Source organism: Meleagris gallopavo, chromosome 1 (genome assembly GCF_905368555.1).
Source record: "Meleagris gallopavo chromosome 1, MGAL_WU_HG_1.1, whole genome shotgun sequence".
NCBI classification, from domain to species: Eukaryota; Metazoa; Chordata; class Aves; order Galliformes; family Phasianidae; genus Meleagris; species Meleagris gallopavo.
Window position 1 is genome coordinate 87,972,514 of NC_139404.1, and position 22,545 is coordinate 87,995,058.

General features: G+C 36.8%; 2 protein-coding genes across 4 annotated transcripts in view; both read left to right on the forward strand.

Annotated features, from left to right (window-relative positions):
• Positions 1-14,892, forward strand: part of ZNF654 (zinc finger protein 654) — a 38,816-nt gene extending 23,924 nt beyond the window's left edge. For both annotated transcript variants that reach the window (XM_085239675.1, XM_085239681.1), the window contains 5 exons: positions 872-1,074; positions 1,828-1,967; positions 6,727-6,868; positions 8,194-10,492; positions 10,918-14,892. In XM_085239675.1, the coding sequence (XP_085095801.1) occupies positions 872-1,074; positions 1,828-1,967; positions 6,727-6,868; positions 8,194-10,492; positions 10,918-10,925 (2,792 nt within the window). In that variant the 3' untranslated portion in view covers positions 10,926-14,892. The remainder of the gene's footprint in view (positions 1-871; positions 1,075-1,827; positions 1,968-6,726; positions 6,869-8,193; positions 10,493-10,917) is intronic.
• A 232-nt stretch (positions 14,893-15,124) lies between these two features.
• Positions 15,125-22,177, forward strand: C1H3orf38 (chromosome 1 C3orf38 homolog). 2 transcript variants are annotated; one of them, XM_085239720.1, is made up of 4 exons: positions 15,125-15,375; positions 16,866-17,086; positions 20,710-20,922; positions 21,889-22,177. In XM_085239720.1, exons 1-4 carry the CDS (start codon positions 15,243-15,245, stop codon positions 21,898-21,900), a joined length of 579 nt encoding a protein of 192 aa, XP_085095846.1. In that variant the 5' UTR covers positions 15,125-15,242; the 3' UTR covers positions 21,901-22,177. The 2 variants fall into 2 exon arrangements, with proteins under 2 accessions (XP_085095846.1, XP_010719171.2); XM_010720869.4 differs by having other exon boundaries at positions 20,710-22,177.
• Positions 22,178-22,545: the final 368 nt, after the last annotated feature.

The window sequence follows — 22,545 nt, forward strand, 5'->3', positions numbered from 1 at the left end:
CCTTTGCTTGGGAAGATGCAAACAATTCTCAGAATAAAAACAAACCTATAACTTCTGTATGCTTGAGTGGCATTTTAACTTTTAATGCTAGAATCTGTATGATCTTTTAAAATAGGAAACTAATTATAGAAAAATTAATGTCTTATTAATTTATTATTTTCCAGTTAATTAAATGTTTGTTTCAGTTGACATTGTTGAAATTCTAGCTTCAATGTCAGCTTCTAAGTATAAAAAAGCAATTTCTAGAGATCAAAGCTATTTAAAAGTATCAGCATTTAGGTGTTAATTAAAACATATTACATACATTTCAGATTTAATTTAATTTCTTTTTAAAGCAGTGTATTTAGAGAAAGGAAGGGTTTATATTCTACTTCTCTAAGCAAAACCAAAGGTTTAAAGTATGTGAATTGCAGATAATTTTTTCCATACTCTAAGCTCCTACATTTTAATGGCTATTGAGTATCCCAAGTTGTTTTAAATATTTATAGTTAGTGTTGAAAGTGATGTAGATCCCATATTTCAGACAATAAGCCAATTCCAGTGCTCAGAAAGGAAAGAATTTTTTTTCTTGAAAATGTTTGTATCTGCTGCTGAATTGTATATGTTCTACTAATCGGTGTTAGCAATTGGAGTTGATCTGTTATAGTCAAAACAAAAACAATTGTTGTAATAAAAATGATTTCTGTTTCCAAGTAAAAGGATAGATTCTTGATGATAGCATTTACTTAAATATTTGATAGCTTCTTTAACAGAGTTTTTTCTTTGTATTTTTTTATTGACATTGCACTGTTAAAAAGAGAAATAAATTTAAGTATATTTGGTGTTTGGACTTTATGTTCTAATTACCTTTAAATCTTTCTTTTCTGTACAGTTAACAAATATTTAAGCTCTGAAAATCCACTGTTCTTTGAACTACGTGCCAGATACCTTATTGCCTGTGAACGCATCCCCGAGGCAATGGCTCTTATAAAATCTTGCATAAATCATCCAGATATCAGTAAAGATCTGTATTTCCATCAAGCTCTTTTCACCTGTCTTTACATGTCACCATTAGAAGATCAGCTATTCCAGGAGGTATTGTTTGTCAGTATTTTTTTTAATGAAGTGATAGTTGTTATGCACAGAGTGTCAAAAGGAGCATATGGAACTCTTTATTTTTGTAGAAAGAAATGTCATAAAATCAGCAATTACACTGGCGTTGCTTAACTTAGAGCTGGTTTAAGCTTCAAGAGGATAAATGTAAGTGCCTAGAAATCTTGTTGACCTAAATGCCATTTTTTAGTCAAGTTTACTTATATATATTCCCTATTTATCTTAAGTCACTAACGTTATGCAACTTCAGTGTATTGACTGTTATTTTACAGTTGACTATTATTTCATCAAAACCACTTGATGAGCATTCTTGGTCTGGTGTTTTGTGCACTATACAGCTTTGTTAGCCTTAAAGTTTCTTTAATGTTGCCCCAATATGTGAAATGACACCCTCTAGTTGAATGTGGTTGTACTCGTACCACTGAGAGCATTTTCTGGAAAACAATGCTTAACTTTTTTTTTTTAAGGGAAAAAAACCAACCTACCATCACGCAAAAAAAGCTTTTGTGTAGTTTTTAATTTCTCTGATAAATTCTGACTTGCATTATTCTAAGAAATATGAAACAGCTCTAAATCTCTCCGGTCTCTATTCTCAGGCTTACAGAAAAGCTATTAAAAAAAAAAAAAATAATAGTTCCTGCAGCTTTTAGTGGCTTCTTTATTACAGCAAGGTCTGATAGGTTTTTGTTTTATGTTAGCAAATTTATCTAAATTGATTTTATTTTAATTATATAGCACTTGTTGAGGACTGATTGCAAGAGTGGAATTGAGATCATCTGCAACACCGAAAAAGAAGGGAAGACTACCTTAGCCTTACAACTATGTGAATCGTTCCTAGTCCCACAGCTCCAAAATGGGGACATGTATTGTATATGGTAAATACTTTATTTCTGGTGAAGCAGCTCAGCAGATAAGTGCTTATTGCCAAAATGAAATTCGTCTGACTTTGATGTATAGCTCAAGTTTAAAATACCAGATAAAAACATTCTAACTTGACTTGTGGATATTTCTTGTACTTCTGTTATTCCTGTTACCTTTTCATGCAGTCCTGTACAATGGTATTCTACCTAGTATGTAATACTTAACTGCTTCAAGAGAACAGAAAGATGAGCCTTCAGATTCTTCTGGCTGCAATTACCTATAAATATGGTGTTTATTATTGCAAAGTGCAATAATATTCAGCCTAATGGCAATGCAGATATTTTCCTGTCCAGCTGGTTAGATGCCAGTTAAAGCTTACAATAACCAAATTGTAGTATGTCAAAATTGTATCTAACAAGAGAATATATGATTCTGAAAATGTGCTATGGATTATGTAATCTTTCACCTCAAAAACAAAGCCATAATGTAATATAATTCCCTAAGAAAGACTTAAGTAAGAATGTCTTTGTATTCACTACTACAGCTTGATAGTTGAATCCTTTTGTTGCTACTAAGAGTTTTCTAAAGAAGGGTCAAAAGAAATTTTATCATTCCCAGAACTGAAAGATGTCTGGGGAAGGTAATCCCTATGCTTAGTTTGAACAATTTCTTTACCTGAAGTAATGTCTGTGTGACTTAATAACGTGTGCTTAATTTTTCTGATTATGTACTTGGAACAAAAAGGCTTAATCTGTTGATTTGAATCAAAGAAGGTGATTGATTTGCATACAAATTTTAATATGCAGTCTAGAACTTATAAAGAATTTCCATGCTTCAGAGGTAGGGGAACTGAGAAGTAAAATGTCTTTTTTTTCTAGCAGAAGTAATGAAGATCAGACATGATTAAACAAATGTCACTTCGATAATTTTACTTTAGCTACTGGATAAGTAGTAGATAACATTGAATCAAAACCTTCAGAAATTCGTTGACGCAAATTCATAATATACTGGCAATACCTAGTTATTCTGTGGCATTTTTTGTCCTGTTCAGAAAAAGCTGGCAGTTACTAGCCCTGTAGGACAGGTGAATTTCAATTTAAAATAAGCATGTAGCTTGTCTGAACCCGGTGCTAAAGTCTAAAATGTAATCCAGTATTGCTGATTGCTGCCCAAATGCTACATTTTCTGAATTCTTTCTTATTAGGAAATTTTTGAATGTAACTTATGAGTTACATGGTTAATGCTTTCAGCTTCAGGAATTCAGTCTTTTAAGAAATGCACTGTAAATATTGACATTAAACTTGATTTTTATGCCTTCTGCTGTCAGAACAAACACATTAGCCTTGCTCCTACCTAGCTCATTTTCAGATTTTACAACGTCAGTTTTGGAAATGCAAAACAAAATGTTGGTCCTTACTTTGGGTAAAGTGGATAACAATAATGAAATTCCTAACCAGAATAAGCTACAGTACTGTTAAAAAGGTTTATCAATAAATCAATTCTAGCTTCTTCTAGTATTTTAATCTTCTGTTCAGAATATAAAACATGGTGATCTTACAGTGAGTTTAGAGCAGTTGTATCTATTCGGGCAGAATAACTCTTTGATTCTCTACAGATGTTGAGCCATAATGATTGCATACCAAATAGAGAAATCTGCTTAGTACTTAATGGATAATGTAAACTGGGACAAAGCTTGTGAAGCAGTTAAGCGTGACTGAACTGTTGTTCAAGTTTTGGAAAAAATTGGAGTCAGGTTAACCCACATCATGTGTTTTCCCCAGAGAAAGATATTCATGTCTTCAAGCACAGCGCAAGTCATTTTACCTTGTTAGGAATTGAAGGCCTTGCAGATCTAAGAGCAATCACTGCTAGCAAAGATAAGATACCAAAATAGATTAGAAAGCTGTAAATAGCAGGTATGTGCAGTTGCTTCTTGTGAAGTACTCTGTATGATCTTTGAGCTGAAACCATTAGTTTTCATATTATCTCAGACAAAGATGGACTTTGAACAGCTCTGTATACTGTTGTCTATATTGAGATTATCTGAATTATCGTTGTTTTTCTGAAGTGAAAGCCTACATGTAAGCTGCTCAGAAAGAAAAAACAAAACTGGATAGGTCTTACTTAGAATTATTCATGTACATGTATATGATTTGTTGATCAGAGATCAGTCTGTAATGACATGATTGGCTTTCTCGTATCAAAAAGTGATCTGTCTTCAGGAAGACAGAATTTTGTTTGGATAGGAATAGCAGAATGGCCTGCATTCTCTGCCAACCAGTCTTTAAATGTTTTGGCTGTTTACAAGTAATTAATGTTCGTTAAGTCAAGTAACTCTTTTCCACATGTTCATTAAGTCTTTGGCCCTTAGGCAGTTTTAGTGATTTGGGTAACTGTTCAGCATGTACATTTTGGTAAAATATGCAATTTATACTCAAGGAAAGACAGACTTTCCACTTATCAACAGTGGAAAATGTTTTAGATTAGCTGAAGTAGGGCAGGCTCAACCTTCCTCTTACGTCACTATGGGAACACTCAGTGCTTTTGTTATAACATGGTGGGTTGACTGTCTGGAATACCCAGTTGCTCTCTGAACTTAAAACAATTGAAATTGCTCTAGGCATATCAATAACAGCTTAGGCATGGGCAGTAGAACAAACTAGGTTATCTTACCAAAAAGTTTTGAGAATGTCATCAAGTGTTTATGCTATATTATGCATGTAGTATACAAGCAAATAAAAAAAAAAACATACCCTTGCCTACTTTGTAACATTGTTTGTGTTGTGGTCAGTGCCAAAGAAATATCTTCTATGCTGTTGACTTCAGTGTTAATTAAACTTGATATGAAAAGTATATAAGTAGGTGAAATGGAGTCCAATCAGAAGTTCAAGACTGCTTTAATCCACAATAATTATGAAAGTCAGAAATGTGCCTGAGAAGGAGAAGCCTCCATGTCTACACAGGAATAAGTCTAAAATATTCCTTATCACAATCTAGCCAAACAGTGGTAAAACTGATATAATGACTTGCTCTTAACCTATGGAGCTGTTCTTTCTTTCAGTTTTCTCTGTTCTCCAGTTCTTTTCTTGTGTCAGGCATTCACATTTGTCTGAACAATTCTAAACCACTAGTCTATCTGAAAAGCAATTCTGAGTTTTTCCTGGGTTTAATGTTGAAATGGCTTACTGTGAATTGGTATGAATCAAAGCAGAGAAAAGTCAAGAGCAGTATCTGCTATTCTATTCAACATTAATAAACAGAGAGTTTAATTACTAAACAGAATCCTTAGCAAAAATGTTCTTTCTTTCTGGTACTTATGGTTGAGACTTAACTGATTTATTTATTTTTTTTTTATTTTATTTTTTTTAATGTATGACTTGGTCCCCAAATACACTATTTTTAAACTTCTGTATAAAGTTTGGAAAAAGACTAAAAACTTAAATTTCCAGCCAGGTAGAGGCAAAGGTGAACAGCCTGTATCTTTAGAAAACCTCTAAGGCTAATTTTGTTGTTAGAGCTGTTTGTAGTACTCCCTTTTCACTGTTTTCCCCTGTGTAAGCCTTATCTTTTTGACTTCAGTCTTCCTGTTTTCTGATGAAAGCAAGTATTCAAGATCTCATATCTGGCTCAATTAACGCTTAACGTGTCAAACAGAATTATAGAGCTGTCCTAAATTTAAAAACAAAGTTAGTTCTGACATAGTCAGTTCTGTCATGTCACTTCTCTTCAGGCAGATGTTGACCTCTCTAAGATAAACTTAAGTGTCTGATTTATATCTGGCATACACTATGGACTCTTGAATATCGGCCAAGGATTTTGTCAGTTTTGTTTTGACTGTTTGCATCTTTTGAGGTAGGAGGCTGATGGAAGAAATAAGTTATCTTCCTTCAGAAGATGAAAGTCAGTTGCTTGCCTTTTTTCATCATAATGTTACGATGGGACTTTCTGTGTAGTCTTATCTGCATCAGGTCCTGTGTAAAATCTTTGAGGTGCCAAATTTTCATATAACTAAGAGTTAGATTTGATTGTAGAAGTTTCCGAATTAAAAGCATAGAATTTGTTACAGGTTGTAGAGTTCTGTTTTATATACTGAACACATTACTTGTGTAAGGGCTCTGCTGTAGGGTCTAGCACTGTGTTCTACATTTCCTTGTATCAGTTAGAAATATTGTTTGACTTGAGTATAGAGATGTGTCAATAGTGATGGAGCCTGTTATTTTTCTGTAGCTGCTATTGGTTAGGAAGACTGATGATGACAGCAGACAAAAAAGAAAACGTACTGTAAATAACTGAAGAAAGCATTTCTTGTCAACAGTCTATGTTACTGACTACATTTTGACAATAGTCTTGTTTTCCACATTTTGCATTCCACTCGTTTTCCTGAAGGACTCCTGATTGTTGCAGTGAACATAATTTAATCTGAAAACAGACTGTGCAGCTTGATGTTTGCTGCTTGTGGTGTTAAGGGCTAAGTTCTGTAGCATCTGATTATACCGTGCAGTTCTCTGATACTATACTGAATACATTAATATTTTGTTGCATGCTTAATTGACTGAGTGATAGGAGATACCCTGAATGCTTTAACAAAGTAATTAAGTTCCGTTTTCCATTGTGCACTTTGTATATAGTTGTGTTAATTAGATTGGTTTTAACTCCTCAAATACAAATTTGGTTGCAGAGTATGCAACTCATTGCTCTTTGTAACCTGTCATACTTGTTGATAGGCTTCTTTAATACTCAACATAATCAAAATATTGTGTTCTGTGCTTATAGGGACCTGATCTTCATTTGGAGTAAACTGCAGCTTAAATCTAACCCCTCAAAACAAGTATTTGTTGACCAGTGCTACCAACTTTTAAGAATTGCTACAAATGTCAGAGTAATTTTCCCTTTCATGAAAGTCATTAAGGATGAAGTAAGTTCAGTTTTTTTTGTTTACTTCTTTACTCTTTCCTTCCATACTTTGTGTTACAGGTAAACAGAAGTAATGTTGATGTTTCTGTAGAATGGGAAGAAGGGGCAGAGAAGGGCATAGAATTAAAAGCTTTATGAGGTTCTCAAATGTGTCAACATCAATTTTGTTTTTGATCTATTGTGTGTTTTCATAACTTCTTTCTGACTGAATTGTGTCAAGTAAGTTTTCCTTCCTTTTGACTGCAGAAAATTTGAGGAATGGCGTTCTATATAAACATATGGGGAAACTGCTTATAAATACATGGAATAAATGTGAAAGATGGGTGGCGGCTGTTTTTTTCCCCACTTTTTGTGTTTTTTTTTTCCTTTTAGTAAGGAAATAGGACTTCTATGCCATTGTATCTTTTCACTCTTGTTAAGTTCTGAATCCTTCCACAATTTCTAACCATATGTAAACTAATGCTTAACGCAGAAGAAATGAAAGAAAAGCTAGACTAAGATGGGAGAAAACATAATTTTGCTTCAGAAAGATATGCTGTATTTCTTGCTTCACGTGTTTTCTGCTCTTCTTTATGAACATCTGCAAAAAAAAAAAAAGAGAAAATGTAATGTGCAACCCTTTGTGCACAGGAGTGCCAGCTGATTCTAAACACGTTGCTTTTTAACATTTACTTGATTGAACAGAGCTCTATATTCTGTTCCCTAAACATTTGCATAAATGAATTATAAATTATTTTGTCAGGGTTAATGGTCTGTAATTCTGAATGCAATTATTTGCTGTTGTTCAAGATTTTAATCATAGTTTGTGTTCTAAAATACTTCTAGTGACATGAATAATTTGATGTAGTAGTTTTAGAATGTTGCATTTTTTTTTAAATAGCCCAGATATAAATAAATATATTTTAACACACATGTATGCATGGGTGGATATTAAGCTTACTGAAACTCTTCTTACTAGTATGCCGTATGTTAGGTAGTATGTTTCTGACCATCCCTTGTAATTGTAAGCTTGGGGGGGACCCCCATCCTAAAGTGTGGAAAGGGAATTCTGCAAATTGGAAGGATATCTTGTCAATTCTGAAAATTCAGGCCTGTAAAATGCTTGAGTATGGGCTGTTACAGCTTTCTTGGTGGTCACTGTTGAAAATCAAAGGCAATATTTTACATTTTACACTCTGCTGTTGATATTTGGGCACTGTTTATTCTAGTTCCCCCTCACACTCAGACCATAGGTCAGACTTCTTTAGATTTGACTTTCAATCTGTAGACTTCAATAAGCCCATAAGGAGAATTATGGTGCTATATATAATTGTTTCCTTTCTGCAGGTCGGTGAGGATGGTCTTCAGATATGTGTTGAGATATGTGGGTGCGCCCTACAGTTGGACCTCCGTGAAGATCCCACTATGAAAAGTCTTATTTACAAAGCAATTGCTCACTTTCTGCCAAATGACTTGGAGATCCTCAGAATTTGTGCGCTTTCGATCTTTTTTCTTGAGCGCACTTTGGAATCTTACTACACCGTTGAACATTTATATAAATGTGCAGATGAAGAATATAATGAATGCGCTAGTTCCGTTCAAAACCGTGTACGTTTTGAATTGCTTCCTATTTTGAAAAAAGGTTTGTTTTTTGATCCTGAGTTTTGGAATTTCTTGATGATCAAGCAGAATTGTTTAGCATTACTGGAGGATAAAGCTTTTGCTGGCTTAAGTGAAAGTACACTGGAAAACTCTACTGCAAATGTAGAGAAGATAACAGAGTATAGGGCTATGAGTGAGGAACAAGTCTGTTCAACAGATGTAAGCAATGGGGAGCTTGACCCTGAAGACCTCTCTGAAGCCCAGTCCAAAGGTAATGCCAAAAAGAACCATGAAGCTCTCGAAGCATCTAAAATGTTAGATAATACTTTACCAAGACACCGCTGTGTGATATGCAACAAGGAATTCTTTGGTGATCACATTGTGAAACATGCACAAGCTCACCAGAAGAAGGGCAGTTTTTCCTGTGTACTTTGCAACAGAAAATTCAGGCAAAAAGGACTTATGCTAAAGCACTTAAGGAATCACGTCAGAAAGATAGAAAGGCAACATCTTGCTGCAGTTCTTGAGGCCAGTAAGCAGGCTCCGGTTTGTAATGAACTAGAACGTTCTGATGTTTGTCCCTCTCTTGAAAATGGGAGTTCTGTTGGTTCTAAAGAGGATGAACGAGAGATTGCAATAGTTGCAAATGCAGACATAGAACAGGAGAAGGCTAAACAGGTATTCAATGCAGTGGAAAACCATCTAAGTGACCAGGATGATGTTACTGAAAATAGTAGTTGTGACAGCTGCTTTAATAATGCTCCTGATGCTTTAAGTACAGAAAGCTTGCCTGAAGATGATGAGAACTCCAGTAAAGAGTCACCTATTCTGCATAAAGTGAATGGAGCTTTCTCTCCTCAAAAATATATAGATGCTATGGATCAAGAAGGAAGCTTGAAGTGCCCTGCTAATGGTTGTGCTAGAGTGTTTAAAAAGATCCGATTTCTCAATAAACATGCAAGAAAAGCTCATCCAACTGATTTGAAGGTTCAGCAACATATAATGAAATGGAATAAAGGAAAATGTCGGTTCTGTCAGAGAAAATTTGCCGATTCCCAACATTTTATAGACCACCTGAAGAGACATGTGTATCCAAATGTTTACTTTTGTTTACACTTCAATTGTAATCAGAGATTTAAGCTGTCAACTGAGCTAGCAGAGCATACAAAAAGTCATAATGTTTTTAAAGCTCAGTGCAATTTTGCAGAGTGCTGTGAGCTATTTGAGGAGCTCCCTTTGCTGTATGAACATGAGGCTCAGCATTACTTAAGTAAAACATCAGAATGTTCAGAAGATGCCAGTGAAAAGGATTCTTCAGATGACCCTTCAGAACTTGGTAGTTGCCATGATGATGATGAATCTGTTAATGAAAAAGAAACTGTAGATCTACCAATTCCAACTTGGAAGTCAAGGAAGGATTCTACAGAACCAAAGACATATATTCAAAGTATCGAGAAGAAAGCAAATAATGTAATGCAGAATGGAAATGAAAATTCATCTGAGGGCACTGCGACGGTTTTGATAGACCAAAAGACACCTGTGTTACAGCCAAATTCTGAAAACTGTAATGTTAGTGACCAACTAGTCAATGGGCACAGTGACCCAAATCAAACATCATCAAAGTCATCAGAAACACCTTTGGACAGAGTGGTAGATGAAACAAGGACAGAGAATGGGTCAGTGTTACCAGTTTTACAGAATTCTCACGATATGCCACAGAATAACGCTGCTGCCTCGCAACTACCTTCTAAACCAAATCAGACAACAGAAAACACTTCATATGGTGTCATCTTAACAAAACCATATGTTAGACCCTTGCCTCCAAGTTATCTTGATGAACGATACATTAGCATGCCAAAACGTAGAAAATTGTTGACTGATAAAGTAGATGCTCATTCAGAACAAGATAAATGTTGTAGTAAAACAACAGAAAGATTTAGATGCGGCAACTGCTTGACCATCTACTGTAATTCAGAAGCACTTGAGGCTCATCTTGCACAAAAGAAATGTCAGACGCTCTTTGGATTCGACTCAGATGATGAAAGTAAGTCTTACAGTTCTTCTGGATCTGTTTGTGTGGAGGCAAATACCAAATAGATAGTGGTTCTTGTAAACAGGCTGTCTGATGGACCAGGAATGACACATACTACTTGTAAGCAATTGTAGTATGATAGAATTTAAAGAGAGGAAGTCACTCACATCAATAGAGACCTGAACTTTGAAACATAATATTGCACTAAATTGGAAGTTCAAATTAGATGCGTTGTCTACAATAAAAAGAGGTGATGAAAATTGGTAGACATGTCTTACAGAAAAGATCTATTAAAAAACAAGAGAATTTCAGTCTGACTTTTTTTTTTTTGCAGGTTTGAAACCACACATGTAGGAAAATGTGAGCGATGTTCCAAATGGAGCAGTGATTTACACTGAGAATGAAATGAGGATTAACCTATCTATTCTATTTTGCAGGTGCCTGATTCAACGTTGTGGGAAAATGTATCAAATGAGGAGTGGTGTAACAAAACACTACATGAAGAAGCAGGAGTTTGTTTCCCAGTTGGCCTTAAATCATAACGCATTCTCAAATTACTAAAGAAAACATGACCTTGATAAAGACAAAGCACATTTTCTAGACAGAACTCACAGAGGAAAAATGGGAGCTCTGCAGCTTTTGAATCCAGAAAGGTTACTACAAAATCCCCAAAGTACCAGTTATCCAAAAAGCCACATCCATTCCAAATACGTGATTGAAGCCTAGCAGCACGGTCTTTCTAGCACAAAGGTCTAAGGAAAACATTGCATACAGCTGAACAGGAAGAGAAAGCAGAGGCATTAATTGCCTTATATAAATAAAAACAGCTGGTTGTGTAAGCTGCTTTAGTTATAAAATATGGTTAGAGGCTCTTCATCCACTCAGCTAAGAAGAAGTTGTTCAAGAATGTGTCACTTTATGATGAAGTGTATAAGAAATGTATAGAGGAACTAAATGTTCTTTTTTTAAGAGTTCGAGTATGTGATTCCATTATCTGCTAAAAGGTGTGGAGCTTATTTAATAAACTAGTACTTGGAATCCAAAAAGAATAATGGAGAAAAAAATTAAGATGGATGGAAAGCTCTAACAGCAAAAAGAAAACCCAACTCTTGAAAGCAAAAAGTGCGTTGGTGTGATATTAAGTTCTGCAGAGCAGAAATCAAATGCATGCAGGAGAAGGCCTTTACAAGTCTGTGGTTAAAATACATGTAGGTTGTCCCATAAAACATCTGTTTTACATACAGGAAGGCCAATACAAACAGTAAATGCACAAGTTGTTTGAATATTAACAGAAGCAGAATGAAACAAATGCGGAGTGTGCAGAGGGGTAGACTTGCACTGCAGAGGATAGTTTAATTGATTTTATGCAAATACAGGGATCTTTCAGTTGTTGATATGACTGAAGAGAACTTGAAAAGTTTTCCTGTTTTTTTTTTTTTTTTTTTAAATTTTATTTCTTTGTTTTAAAAAAAAGAAACAATGACAGATGAAACCAGGGGATATGTGTCAAGTTAGGAAAAAGAGCAGGAAGAGCTTATTTCACACATGTGGTATTACCTAATGGTGGTAGGTCACAACTCAATATTGTAATAAATTCTTTAGACAGCAAGTAAAGGGAGAAAATGTGCATCAACTCAGCCTCAAGATACAGTACAACCGTATCTAGCAGCATCTCTTGAGGAGATAGTCTTTCCCAGAAGTTAGTGAAGGAGCTAAGTTAATGTTAAGCACTTTATCCAGCAACTGACTGTTCATAAAAACAATCACAAAGTTTGTGAAGGTGAGAATTTTGAGTCTTTCACCTGTCTAGATCCCAAAGAAAGGCAGGATGTTTGGAAGCATGAGTTAGACTGGATGATCTTTATGTTCCATTCCAAATCACTTTGATTGTATGAAACCAAAAAGATGCTGTTACGGTCTTTGATCTCCAGAGGTGTGGCAAACATGCACATTGTCTAATTAATGTGTTAATTTATCCTCTAATAACTGTCTTACAATATCTTGCCATAAAAGTTATTTTTGAAGTCATATTCTGTGTTAGCTGAAAATGTGTGATTATAGTCACAGAAGGTCCATTGATGAAAAATGGAGTGTACAAATGAAATCAGCACAGAAATGTAGGACAGCGAAGACCAGCTGTTCCTGCTCAGCTAGTTTGCTTCATGAATAGTTCACCACAACATCTGTATCACTTAGTAAGACGATCAGCTTGCTTAAATTGAGATGCATAAAAATTAATGAGTAAAAAAAACCCAGAGGTAAATAAAAGATTTGTTCATTATAGTAATGGCTCACACTTGCAAACTTAAAGGTTTCACTGTAAAATAAGCTGTTAAATAGTTCTGGAACTTTATAGTTCAGTAATGCCTCTGCTAATAATCCTTTGTGAAGTTCCAGATATTTGCATTAATTAATTTTGCTTCATCTTTCCTTCCTGAGAGGTAAAAAGAACACAATCTTTTTTTTTTTTTTTTTTTTTTTAATTCTAGTGGTTTTGTTTGCCTTTCCTTTATGTTGGATTAACATAAAAGGGTATAAAATTATGATCACAGATGTGTACATTACATTGATATCAATGGCTGGCCCACTTTGAGAGATCTTTATGACATTTGAGGCACCAAAGAATTTTTTTTGCATTTGCAGAAAATGGCTTAAAGTGTCATTCATATATATTGCATACACACAGTCTATATGAATATTTACATATATAAATACATTTAAAAACTTCAAACAAAAGGAACTGTTATCAGCAAAATGCACTTTCACATTTCTATTTTTTTGCTTCAAGCTACCAACTACGAGTAATTTTTAAGGACCCAGTTAGCATCTTGAATGTTCCCAGACTCCCCTTTCTTTGCTTAACATCTGTTAAATTTGCTAACGTGTATTTGGGGGGGGAAAAAAGATGATTTTAAACTATTGCAGTTTTAAAACCTGGGAACTCAATCAATAGATGTGACAAATGTTTGTGTAAAGTCCTTGAAGTGTACTTTTAATCTTTGGTGCATTTTACATTTTCCTGGAGCTCCGTGTGTTTGCATATGCTTTAAAAAAAATGATTGAAACTTGTATTTTTTTCTTTTGGGTTAAAGTGTGTAGATAAATGCATCTATGTACGTGCATAAACTGTGACCATAATTTTTTGTACCTGTATTAAACTCATTTTTGTTCAAAGATGCTTTTCTTGGACACCACCATTTGTTTATACCACGTGTTAACAATATTCACATGGGAGAACTGGAAGACTGAATTCTTACGTAGGTGAGCATTAGCTATCACCTAATGCCTATCAGAAATATCTTAAATTGACTTGAAGTGGCAAGTGGGTGGTAAATTTTTTGTTTTAAGTGATGATTTTACTTCAGAAGACACTGTATTTTCTTCAGACTGTTCTCTAATACCTGTTGGTATTCTCAGATAGTTGCAGTATTCAGTTACGAGCAAAAAGATCTTTTAATGTGTGTGGGATTCTACATGCTTCCTTAGGATTCCTTAGTATGTTGAGTATTATCCTGTACTAAACCTGCAACTTTTAGGACTGAAAAAGGTTCTGAGTCTAGAATTGAAAGGTTTAGTCCCAGGCATTAAACGTGTAATGGGAAATAATTCATCAGGATGTATTGCTTTGAGTCAGTAAATGCAGGAGTACATGTGTAATGCTAGCATGGACACTTACGGAAATTGCCTCAAGTTACACATGAACGTAGGAGCTTTACTGGATCAAAATTTGTGCATTTTATTGCTGATAATCAGGTTTTAATAATGTTTCTTCAAGTGGCTTCAATTTGGATTTAAACTTTTACTGTAAGAAATACAGTAACCTGATGACGGTTCACTGTAAAGGTCATGTAAGCTCTAATTCTCAGAGAGTTGCCACTTGGTGGGCACTTTTCACAAAAGATATAATTATTGAAAGTGGTCATATCTGTGGGGGAAAGGTCACTGGTACTTTGGTTATTTAGCCATATTCATTGAAACTATATAAATTGTATAGTTTGGATAATTTATAATATTAAACTCTGTGATTTTTTTAATATCACACTGAAGGTTCAGCTGTACTCATTTCTTTTTTTGTTTAACACCGGTGGTATGGACAGAAGACTCAAAGGGGGTGGTAGTGTTACTATTTTCTTAATTTATTTGGTACTGTATAACACCTTTCTGATTAAATGCAGCGTATGCATTTTGGGACTCTGTTAATTTGTAAAATCTGTTACAGGTTCAGCAAGAAAGGAAATTTGTGCTTCCTTGTTGAATGTTAAATTATTTTACTTTGCATTTTATATGAGAGTACAAATTAAAAACTGAGCCATCAAACTGCAATAAATCAACAGTAGTGTTTCATTTTAAAAAACTTTTTGTACTGTACATAGATTTGTTCAATAAAACGTTGTCTTTGTTGTTGATAGAAAGCGATCTTGTCTTTTGGGGATCTGCTCTGTAAATACCACTGGAATATCTGGTCGAGCAGCAAAAGCTTCGAGCTCATTCTGAACATTATTAGGCACCAGCCCCACTGCGAATATGTAAGCCACTTGGTAAATTCATTGCCGGCGGCTGGCCGAGGAGCCTGAGCTCTGCTTGTGAGCCGGGGCGGAACCTGAGTACCGGCCGCTGTTTCCGCCCGGTGTCTGTGGCCTAACGGACGCTGCTCCGCAGGGGGACTGCGTGGAGCCCCGTACCGGAAATCCATGTCGCTAGGGCGCGCCGTTGCTTGAGCTTCGGCTGGGGAGCGGCTCCAGCCCGGCGGCCGGGCCGGACGATGGCATCGCTGGGGCTGAGCGAGCGGGAGCAAGCCGGCTGCCGCGACATACTGGAGTTTCTCGAGACCGAGGAGCTGATGGCGCTGACGGACACCGTCACTAACCGTCTGATACATCCGGAGAACCGCCAAGGTGTGCGGATTCCCTTGCGGCGGGCAGCCTTCCTGCCCTCTCGCGTCCATCCCGGGGCGGGGAAACGGGCGCCTGGCCCCGTGCCTGAGCGCGGCGGCGAGGGTTGCGATCCCTGTGCCCGTGCGTTCACTTTGGCCTCTGGCCGGCGGCAGCGCCCGGCGCAGCGGCGGAGGCGGAACGGGCCCGGGCCCTGCGGAACGCGGCTGTCACTGGTTCGCTTGGAGCGCCTCGGGGGCTGCGTCCTTGCTTGCAGGTTTTCTCCAGCCTTCTTAATTTGTTTTATTTATTTATTTATTTTTAACTAATGATTTTAGATAAAAGAGGCAGTCAGTCGGTTCTTCAGCTATGCTCCATTTCGTGTTTGAACTTAGCGTTTGTTGATATATAAGCTGCTGAGAATCCAGTCTCGGTTTGGGTGAGAACTGGCTGCCAACAACGACTGTAAGAATACGTTTCATCTTGAGTTCCAAATTCTGCCGCAGAACCTTGCAGCTGAGCGTTTGAATGCTGCATTTTGGTGCACTGTCATTGTATTGCTATGCATGATGCTTTCTTATGAGTGTGAGCTTCCTAATATGGTTTGTATGGAGACAAAACTGATATAATTCCCTTTTCTTCCAGACCCGTCCCCCTTCCCCTTCCCACCCTTTCTCAAACTACTTTGCAGCGTCTAAAAAGTATAAACTTGTGGTACAGAATTGTTTTTCAACGTAGGAGAAATCAGAGATGACCTATTTTCTGTCAATTGTCCATTACCAGGAAGCATTTGAAGTGTACTTCAAAATAGCAGTATTTTCTGGCCAGGTCACATAAACTACTCATTTGATGCGGAAATTAAGACTCAAATTGCATGTTTAGAAGACCCTGAAAAGATTTGCCTGGTTCTTCTTTCTCTATGTGATCTTGCTTTCAAGAAGACAGGCTTATTTCAAAATATCCTAGAATTTTTCAAATGGAAAATGAAATGGAGCTTCTGCTGAGTAATGGTGCAGTATGCTGGCATGAAGCAGCAAGCCCTAAACACTCTGCCACATTAGAATCTAATCAACCTATTTTGAAGTTATGGGAAGCTGTGTCTCGGGGATGGTGGGTGAAATGCGTTGTGAACAGGAATCCTTATACTTCTAAAGGCACCTGGAGCTGAATATCTCAACCTACCTGAAAAATACTGGTAGTTTCATTTGGAAGAGAAAGATGCATCGTTTTCATCAAACTTAAATAATACACAGCTCCAAATGGTTATGATACTGGTAGCGGGGATTACAAGGTCGGTAGGTCTTCAGTAAAACCAGTACTGGTTGTTGGTATCCTTGTGTAACATGACTTGTATCTAGTTACTTTGGATTTCAGTTTACAAACAAATTTGTAGCAATTTGTGTTTCATTTAGCATTAGGCTATGTTGAGAGGTACCAATCAAGAGCTTAAGAAATAGCAGAGGTTTGTGTTTTAATTGTGTTATAACTGTTGATCTCTATTTCTTCACTTGCAGAGGCCATTCAGGCCATCTTGGTTTACAGCCAAAGTGCAGAAGAACTTCTGAAACGAAGAAAAGTATATCGAGAAATAATTTTCAAGTATTTGTCAGTACAAGGAATTGCAGTGCCACCTTCCTCCGAGAAACATCAACTCATTGCCTGTGTAAGGCAGTACTGGGGTGGGAAGCTCACATCATGTGTCTCAGAGTCAGGGGACAGCACAACACATGTAGAGGTGAGTGCTACATTCTGAAAGACCTGAGGATACAGAACGAGAAATGCCAGTGCTCAAATGCAGGTCCAAAGTGAGGCTTTTTGCATGTATTTGAGAAGAGCATAGTATGAGTGCATTTGAACTGTAATGTGTGGGTTCTTCATAGAATATAGAATCATAGAATGGCCTGGGTTGAAAAGGACCACAAAGATCATCTAGTTTCAACCCCCCTGCTGTGTGCAGGGTCACCAACCACCAGACCAGGCTGCCCAGAGCCACATCCAGCCTGGCCTTGAATGCCTCCAGGGATGGGGCATCCACAGCCTCCTTGGGCAACCTGTTCCAGTGAGTCACCACCTTCTGAGTGAAAAACTTCCTCCTAATATCTAACCTAAACCTCCCCTGACTTAATTTAAAACCATTCCCTCTTGTCCTATCACTATCCACCCTTGTAAACAGCCGTTGCCCCTCCTGTTTATGTGCTCCCTTCAAGTATTCTTCACGCTTTTAAGTTGAACTGCAAGTTAAAAACAGGGGATGTTGGCAGGTAGATTTGAGGATAACTCAAAGCACTGTTAGTGGTGTGGAAACTCTGCACAGTCTCTTGTCAATTTTTAATGTGATGGATTTTTAGTCTTCTGCCAGCCATGGCAAAGATTAGCATTTGTAAGAGCTTGCTAGAAAGGGTTCTAGATATGTTAGTAGAGGCAGAGGCAGTGTGATCAAAACAGCATTGTCTGTAAGCAGTGCTTCTTCTTAGGACTTGCAGTTAATATAGAGTGCATTTTTGAGAATTTTGTGTCACGGAAATGTAAAGTTTGTAGCAGTGCCAGTTCTGTGCCATTTTGCCTTCAATTTTAGTAACACTCAAGTTAATTTGAAGTTCAAATTACCACATTTGCCAACTCTCTGTGGTGCAATGAAATTTCATGGTTTTATTATTCCTGGATCTTTACCATGCAGTTTTCAATAGCCTTGCTCTCTCAAGTACTGTATGTCAGTGACATAATGAGCAACAGCCCCACCAGCTGGACTGTTGGAGCTCTGTAGCTGTTGATAATTCAATGCAGGGAGCTTTCCTTTGGGGTTAGCTGATTAAAATGAAGATTTAGCTGAAAATTGCTTTTAAAACAATGTTTTATGCGCGTGTTTGGAAAGAAAATTTTGCTTCTGCAAGAACACTTCCAAGTATTCATCTATGGCAAAGTTTTGTGATTGAAGGTAGTAAATGAATTTCTCCAAAGCACTTGAAAACATTCATGAAGAAAGAGAAGTTCAAGTATTTTACTTATTGTATACATATGATAGAATCATAGAAAGGCTTGGGTTGGAATGGATCTGAAACATCTTTGCCTTTTTCTTTCCCCCTTAATCCTTTTGGTCCTCATTGTGTTGAAGACGTGAGTAGCAGAAACTTACATAACAGAATTAGAAGTTAAGTTATAGTTTCTTGTTTGACAGTTACAGGATTTCTATATAGAAGCCTCCAAACCTTTCATACTTAATTCTAGGATCAGACTGATTGACAAAGCCTACAAAACAACTTTGCATTTAGTTCCTTTCCACCTTACACTTGGAGGTCATGTGTCTCTACATTAGGAAATTTGAATGATTTTTCCTAACTAAAAAATGTTGTCTGTTGTAAAAGAGAGAAGAGAGTAAGTGAACTGCATATTTGTAGGAATTAAATAGATTTTTGGAACCGTACTTGAACATTGAATTGTTGCCTTTCCTTTAGAAAGAACTGTTTTTATAATCAACTTAAAACTTAAATATTTAATTGGTAACCAATTTGTTGCCTATCTGCTCACACTTCATTTTTACTTTTCTGCGTGTACACCCATAATGGTGTTAAAAAAAAATACACTAAATACTGACAGAACTCCTGGAGTGGTTTGCCGCCCTCTTCTGGTTTGGATTCCTAATTGATACTCAGGTTTGAGAATTTTGCTTCAAAATTTTACGCCCATTGCTTGACTGTCACTTTCAGCAACTCAACGTTAAACTCGGATATTATTATGAAGTATTTTTTTATCCTTATGGCTTAGATGAATTTTTGGACGGTTGCATTCTGTAAAACAAGGTAAAGGATAGCACACAGCTTGTTCATGATCCTTAGGGAACTGGAGGAAGGTGTATTTTGAGTAGCTTCATACATTCTTTCACTAGTCTGTTCTTCCCTGAGGCTTCTAAGCAAGTCAGGAGTCTTTGAACCTTTACAGGTTATTTGTTGAAGGTTTTGCTGTCTGCTGGCAATGTTTAAATCACTACTTCGAAATACTTTCTTAACAGACTCCATGTCAAACAAAGAATTTTATGACAGACTGAATGGAGTTGCCTTAATTCCCAGAGCAGGTATATTGTTTGAAAGTCCCTGCAGCCCTCCTGTATGTTTAAGTGATCCATTTTACTATTAGAAAAGTAACTGAGATTCACAAAGACTTCTGCTTTTGTTTGTTTGTTTGTTTGCTTCGAAGAGCAGCCATCAAGAGCAGAAAATAAGCCATGGTTTTCTTTGATTTGGGTTTTTTTTCTATTGGAAACATACTGAAGACTACAAACATGACTTATGAAAGTGACCAAACACATTTTGGATGATTTTGGCAGTCCTAGTACCACGCAAAGCTAAATTCAGGCGTGTGAATCTGGTGCTGAGAAAGTTCTGTAACACATTAATTCTTTGAATTTTGGTTCTTCCCAAATTGTTCGTGTGTTTTGTTAGCAAACTCTGCTGGCCGTGCTAAATCAGAAGTATTGCTGCTGGCCACAAATCAGAAATATTCTGTCAGTTTCACGTAGTAGGATGTGCCTTTTCAAAAGGTGACTTCTCCAAAAGTATTTGTTCTTATCAGTTGTCTGAAGGTGCAGAGAGCTCCACAATTCACAAGCTTGAAAGTTAGGAAGAAACAAGAGCCTGAAGGCAACATGAGAGCGGAAAAAAAAAAAAAATCAGTGTATTTGCTAACTTTAATTTTTAGTAAATTGATATGCTTTAATATGAGATCTGCTTTTAGGGATGGATCTGTATCCTTGTTTTTCTGTATCTTTCTTTTCAAAGTGCAAAGGCCAGCAAAAACATACTTGCCCAAGTACTTTTTGCACTGTGTGAGAATCCTAGTTTTACGGAGGTGGTTCAAAAAAATTTCTCCTGCCCTTTTTGTGGTATCATAGAATCACAGAATGGCCAGGGTTGGAAGGGACCTCAAGGATCATGAATCTCCAACCCTCCTGCCACATGCAGGGCCGCCAACCTCCCCATTTAATACTAGACCAGGCTGCCCAGGGCCCCATCCAACCTGGCCTTGAACACCTTCAGGGATGGGGCATCCACAACCTCTCTGGGCAGCCTGTTCCAGCACCTCGCAACCTCCTGGTAGAGCTAGGATTTCCCTCTTGGATTACAAATAGCAGACTCATGGAACTACATTTCAAAGAACCTACTCTGATTCTCTATCCAATAGGTGATTACTATCTTAAGAATTAATTTTTTTTTTCTTTGTTGTTTTCTTCAGCTACTCTGTCTCAGAGTACTTGAAGATTTATGATGTTTAAAGTAAGAATTTAAATGACTTTGGACTGTTCAAACTGGTAAACTCGCGTGGTAAGACTAAATAGTACTAAGAAAATGTTATTCTTAATTGCAGAGTCATGAAAAGAGGCAGAAGTCACAGGATGATGTTCATAATCTAGGACGAGAATTCTGCCAATGGTTCTTTGAACTCCTGAATTCTCAGCATCCTTTGGGAGTAAAATCTGAAGAAACGTGGGGACCACAGCATTTCTGGGAGAATGCCAAAATGAAGTTCTGTTACAACACAGTAGAAAAAAACGTGGAAGAATATGATGGCGCAGAAATGGTGAGCCTTCGTCTGCTCTCATTGGTTAAAGAAGAATATCTTCTATTCAACCCTAACTTGACTGCTGATGGACTGAAATGTGCCATGTCTCGACATGGGTTAGTATTGGTAGCAGTGGCTGGCACAGTACATAGAGGCAATGTCTGTTTGGGTATCTTTGAACAAATTTTTGGACTCATTAGGTGTCCAATTAGAGGGAATACCTGGAAAATAAAAATTGTGGATCTTAAAATAGTTGGACAGAATGCTCTGGAGCCTGGAATGCAGATTGAAAAACCCACCATCAAATACGAGTCAAATCAATTGCAAGAGTGGTACGATGGGAAAAAACTGGCAGTGCTTGAACCTCACAAATATGGGGCAACGCTTTCAAAATTGAGTGACTGACTTACAGTGCTTAGTTGAAGGTTGAAATGATTGCAGCAATGTGATTTTGTCTCTTTCTTGAGTCAGAGTTGCTTGATGACAAATGGAAGTACAGAGTCTAAAGTATTCATTGGTTGGGATACCTTTCAGACAGCTAACAAAGGTTTAAACTTTTAAAATAAAATATTACTGTAGACTTTGTAACTATAGTTGGGAATGGAGTTACTTACAGAATGCAGGTACGTTTGATGATGGGAAGTTTTATGTCAAGTTGGATAATCTTGAGATCACAAGCTACAAGTTGCTTCTTTTCAGGAAACCATTTTAAAATCCTGTCTGTGTTATAAGAGGACGTCCTTACTTCTGCCTTTTTGAAATGGGGACTGGTGAATGTCTGAATGGTCTTTTAAAAGTCCCAAGAAAACCATCTGCTGATTTGGGAATTTTTGGAGGGAACAGGCGGAATGAAGCAAATGGAGATGCTGCCTGTTCATTCTGAATGTGATTTCTTTTCTAGCCTGTAGTAGTAGTAGCTCACCAGGACAATGCAGAGGTTAGCATTGTTGAAATTTATATCCTCTATTTTCTTTCGTTTTACAGTTCCACCACTGAGATGGTTTCCCAGGCATCTGTTTCTAGCACTGCCTCTCTTGGATCAAATGGTTGATTTTATGACTTACAGACTTAGTGTCTGAAGCAAATGCTTTGATAATTATTTTGTGTATGCTTGCAACAGAGTTTCTAATATAATAATTGTAATTTTTATACGTTTTCTCAAAATTGGAATTTCTGTCTACTCCTAGCTGCTTTATTATATTGTCCAGACAATGGGAATTTACAACAAGTGATGATATAAAGTAAATAAAGAATCTAAGTACTACTGAAATTATTGCCATTGTAGAATTTGACTGCTTTTTACAATTATTTTTTTTTCCTTTTTCTTAAGTGATTCATGGTGAATCTTATTTGACTTATTTAGGAGTTTTGCTTTTATTTTATAGTTTCACCAGTACAAGTAGTGAAAATGGAAATGTTCCGTGTAGCCTGAGAATACTTCTTGTGTTTTTGATGTGTTTATCAAAGAAGACAAGTGGTGAAATTCTGGGTGGATGAGGGGAAGCAGGAAGATTGAGATATGCGATATACCAAGAAATACCCAGAACTGATTTTTACAGTCTGCATCTAAAGTTGTTTTTAACACCAACTTACAAACAAAAAATCTGAAATGATTTATTTTCTAAGCAAAAGTTCAAATAC

What these genes read in the sequence shown, in the direction of transcription:
- C1H3orf38 (XM_010720869.4), top strand. Translation starts at nt 15,243, where the DNA reads ATGGCATCGCTGGGGCTGAGCGAGCGGGAGCAAGCCGGCTGCCGCGAC. An exon ending in ACATCCGGAGAACCGCCAAG is followed by an intron (nt 15,376 to 16,865) that starts GTGTGCGGATTC and finishes CTTCACTTGCAG; the next exon opens with AGGCCATTCAGGCCATCTTG. An exon ending in ACAGCACAACACATGTAGAG is followed by an intron (nt 17,087 to 20,709) that starts GTGAGTGCTACA and finishes TCTTAATTGCAG; the next exon opens with AGTCATGAAAAGAGGCAGAA.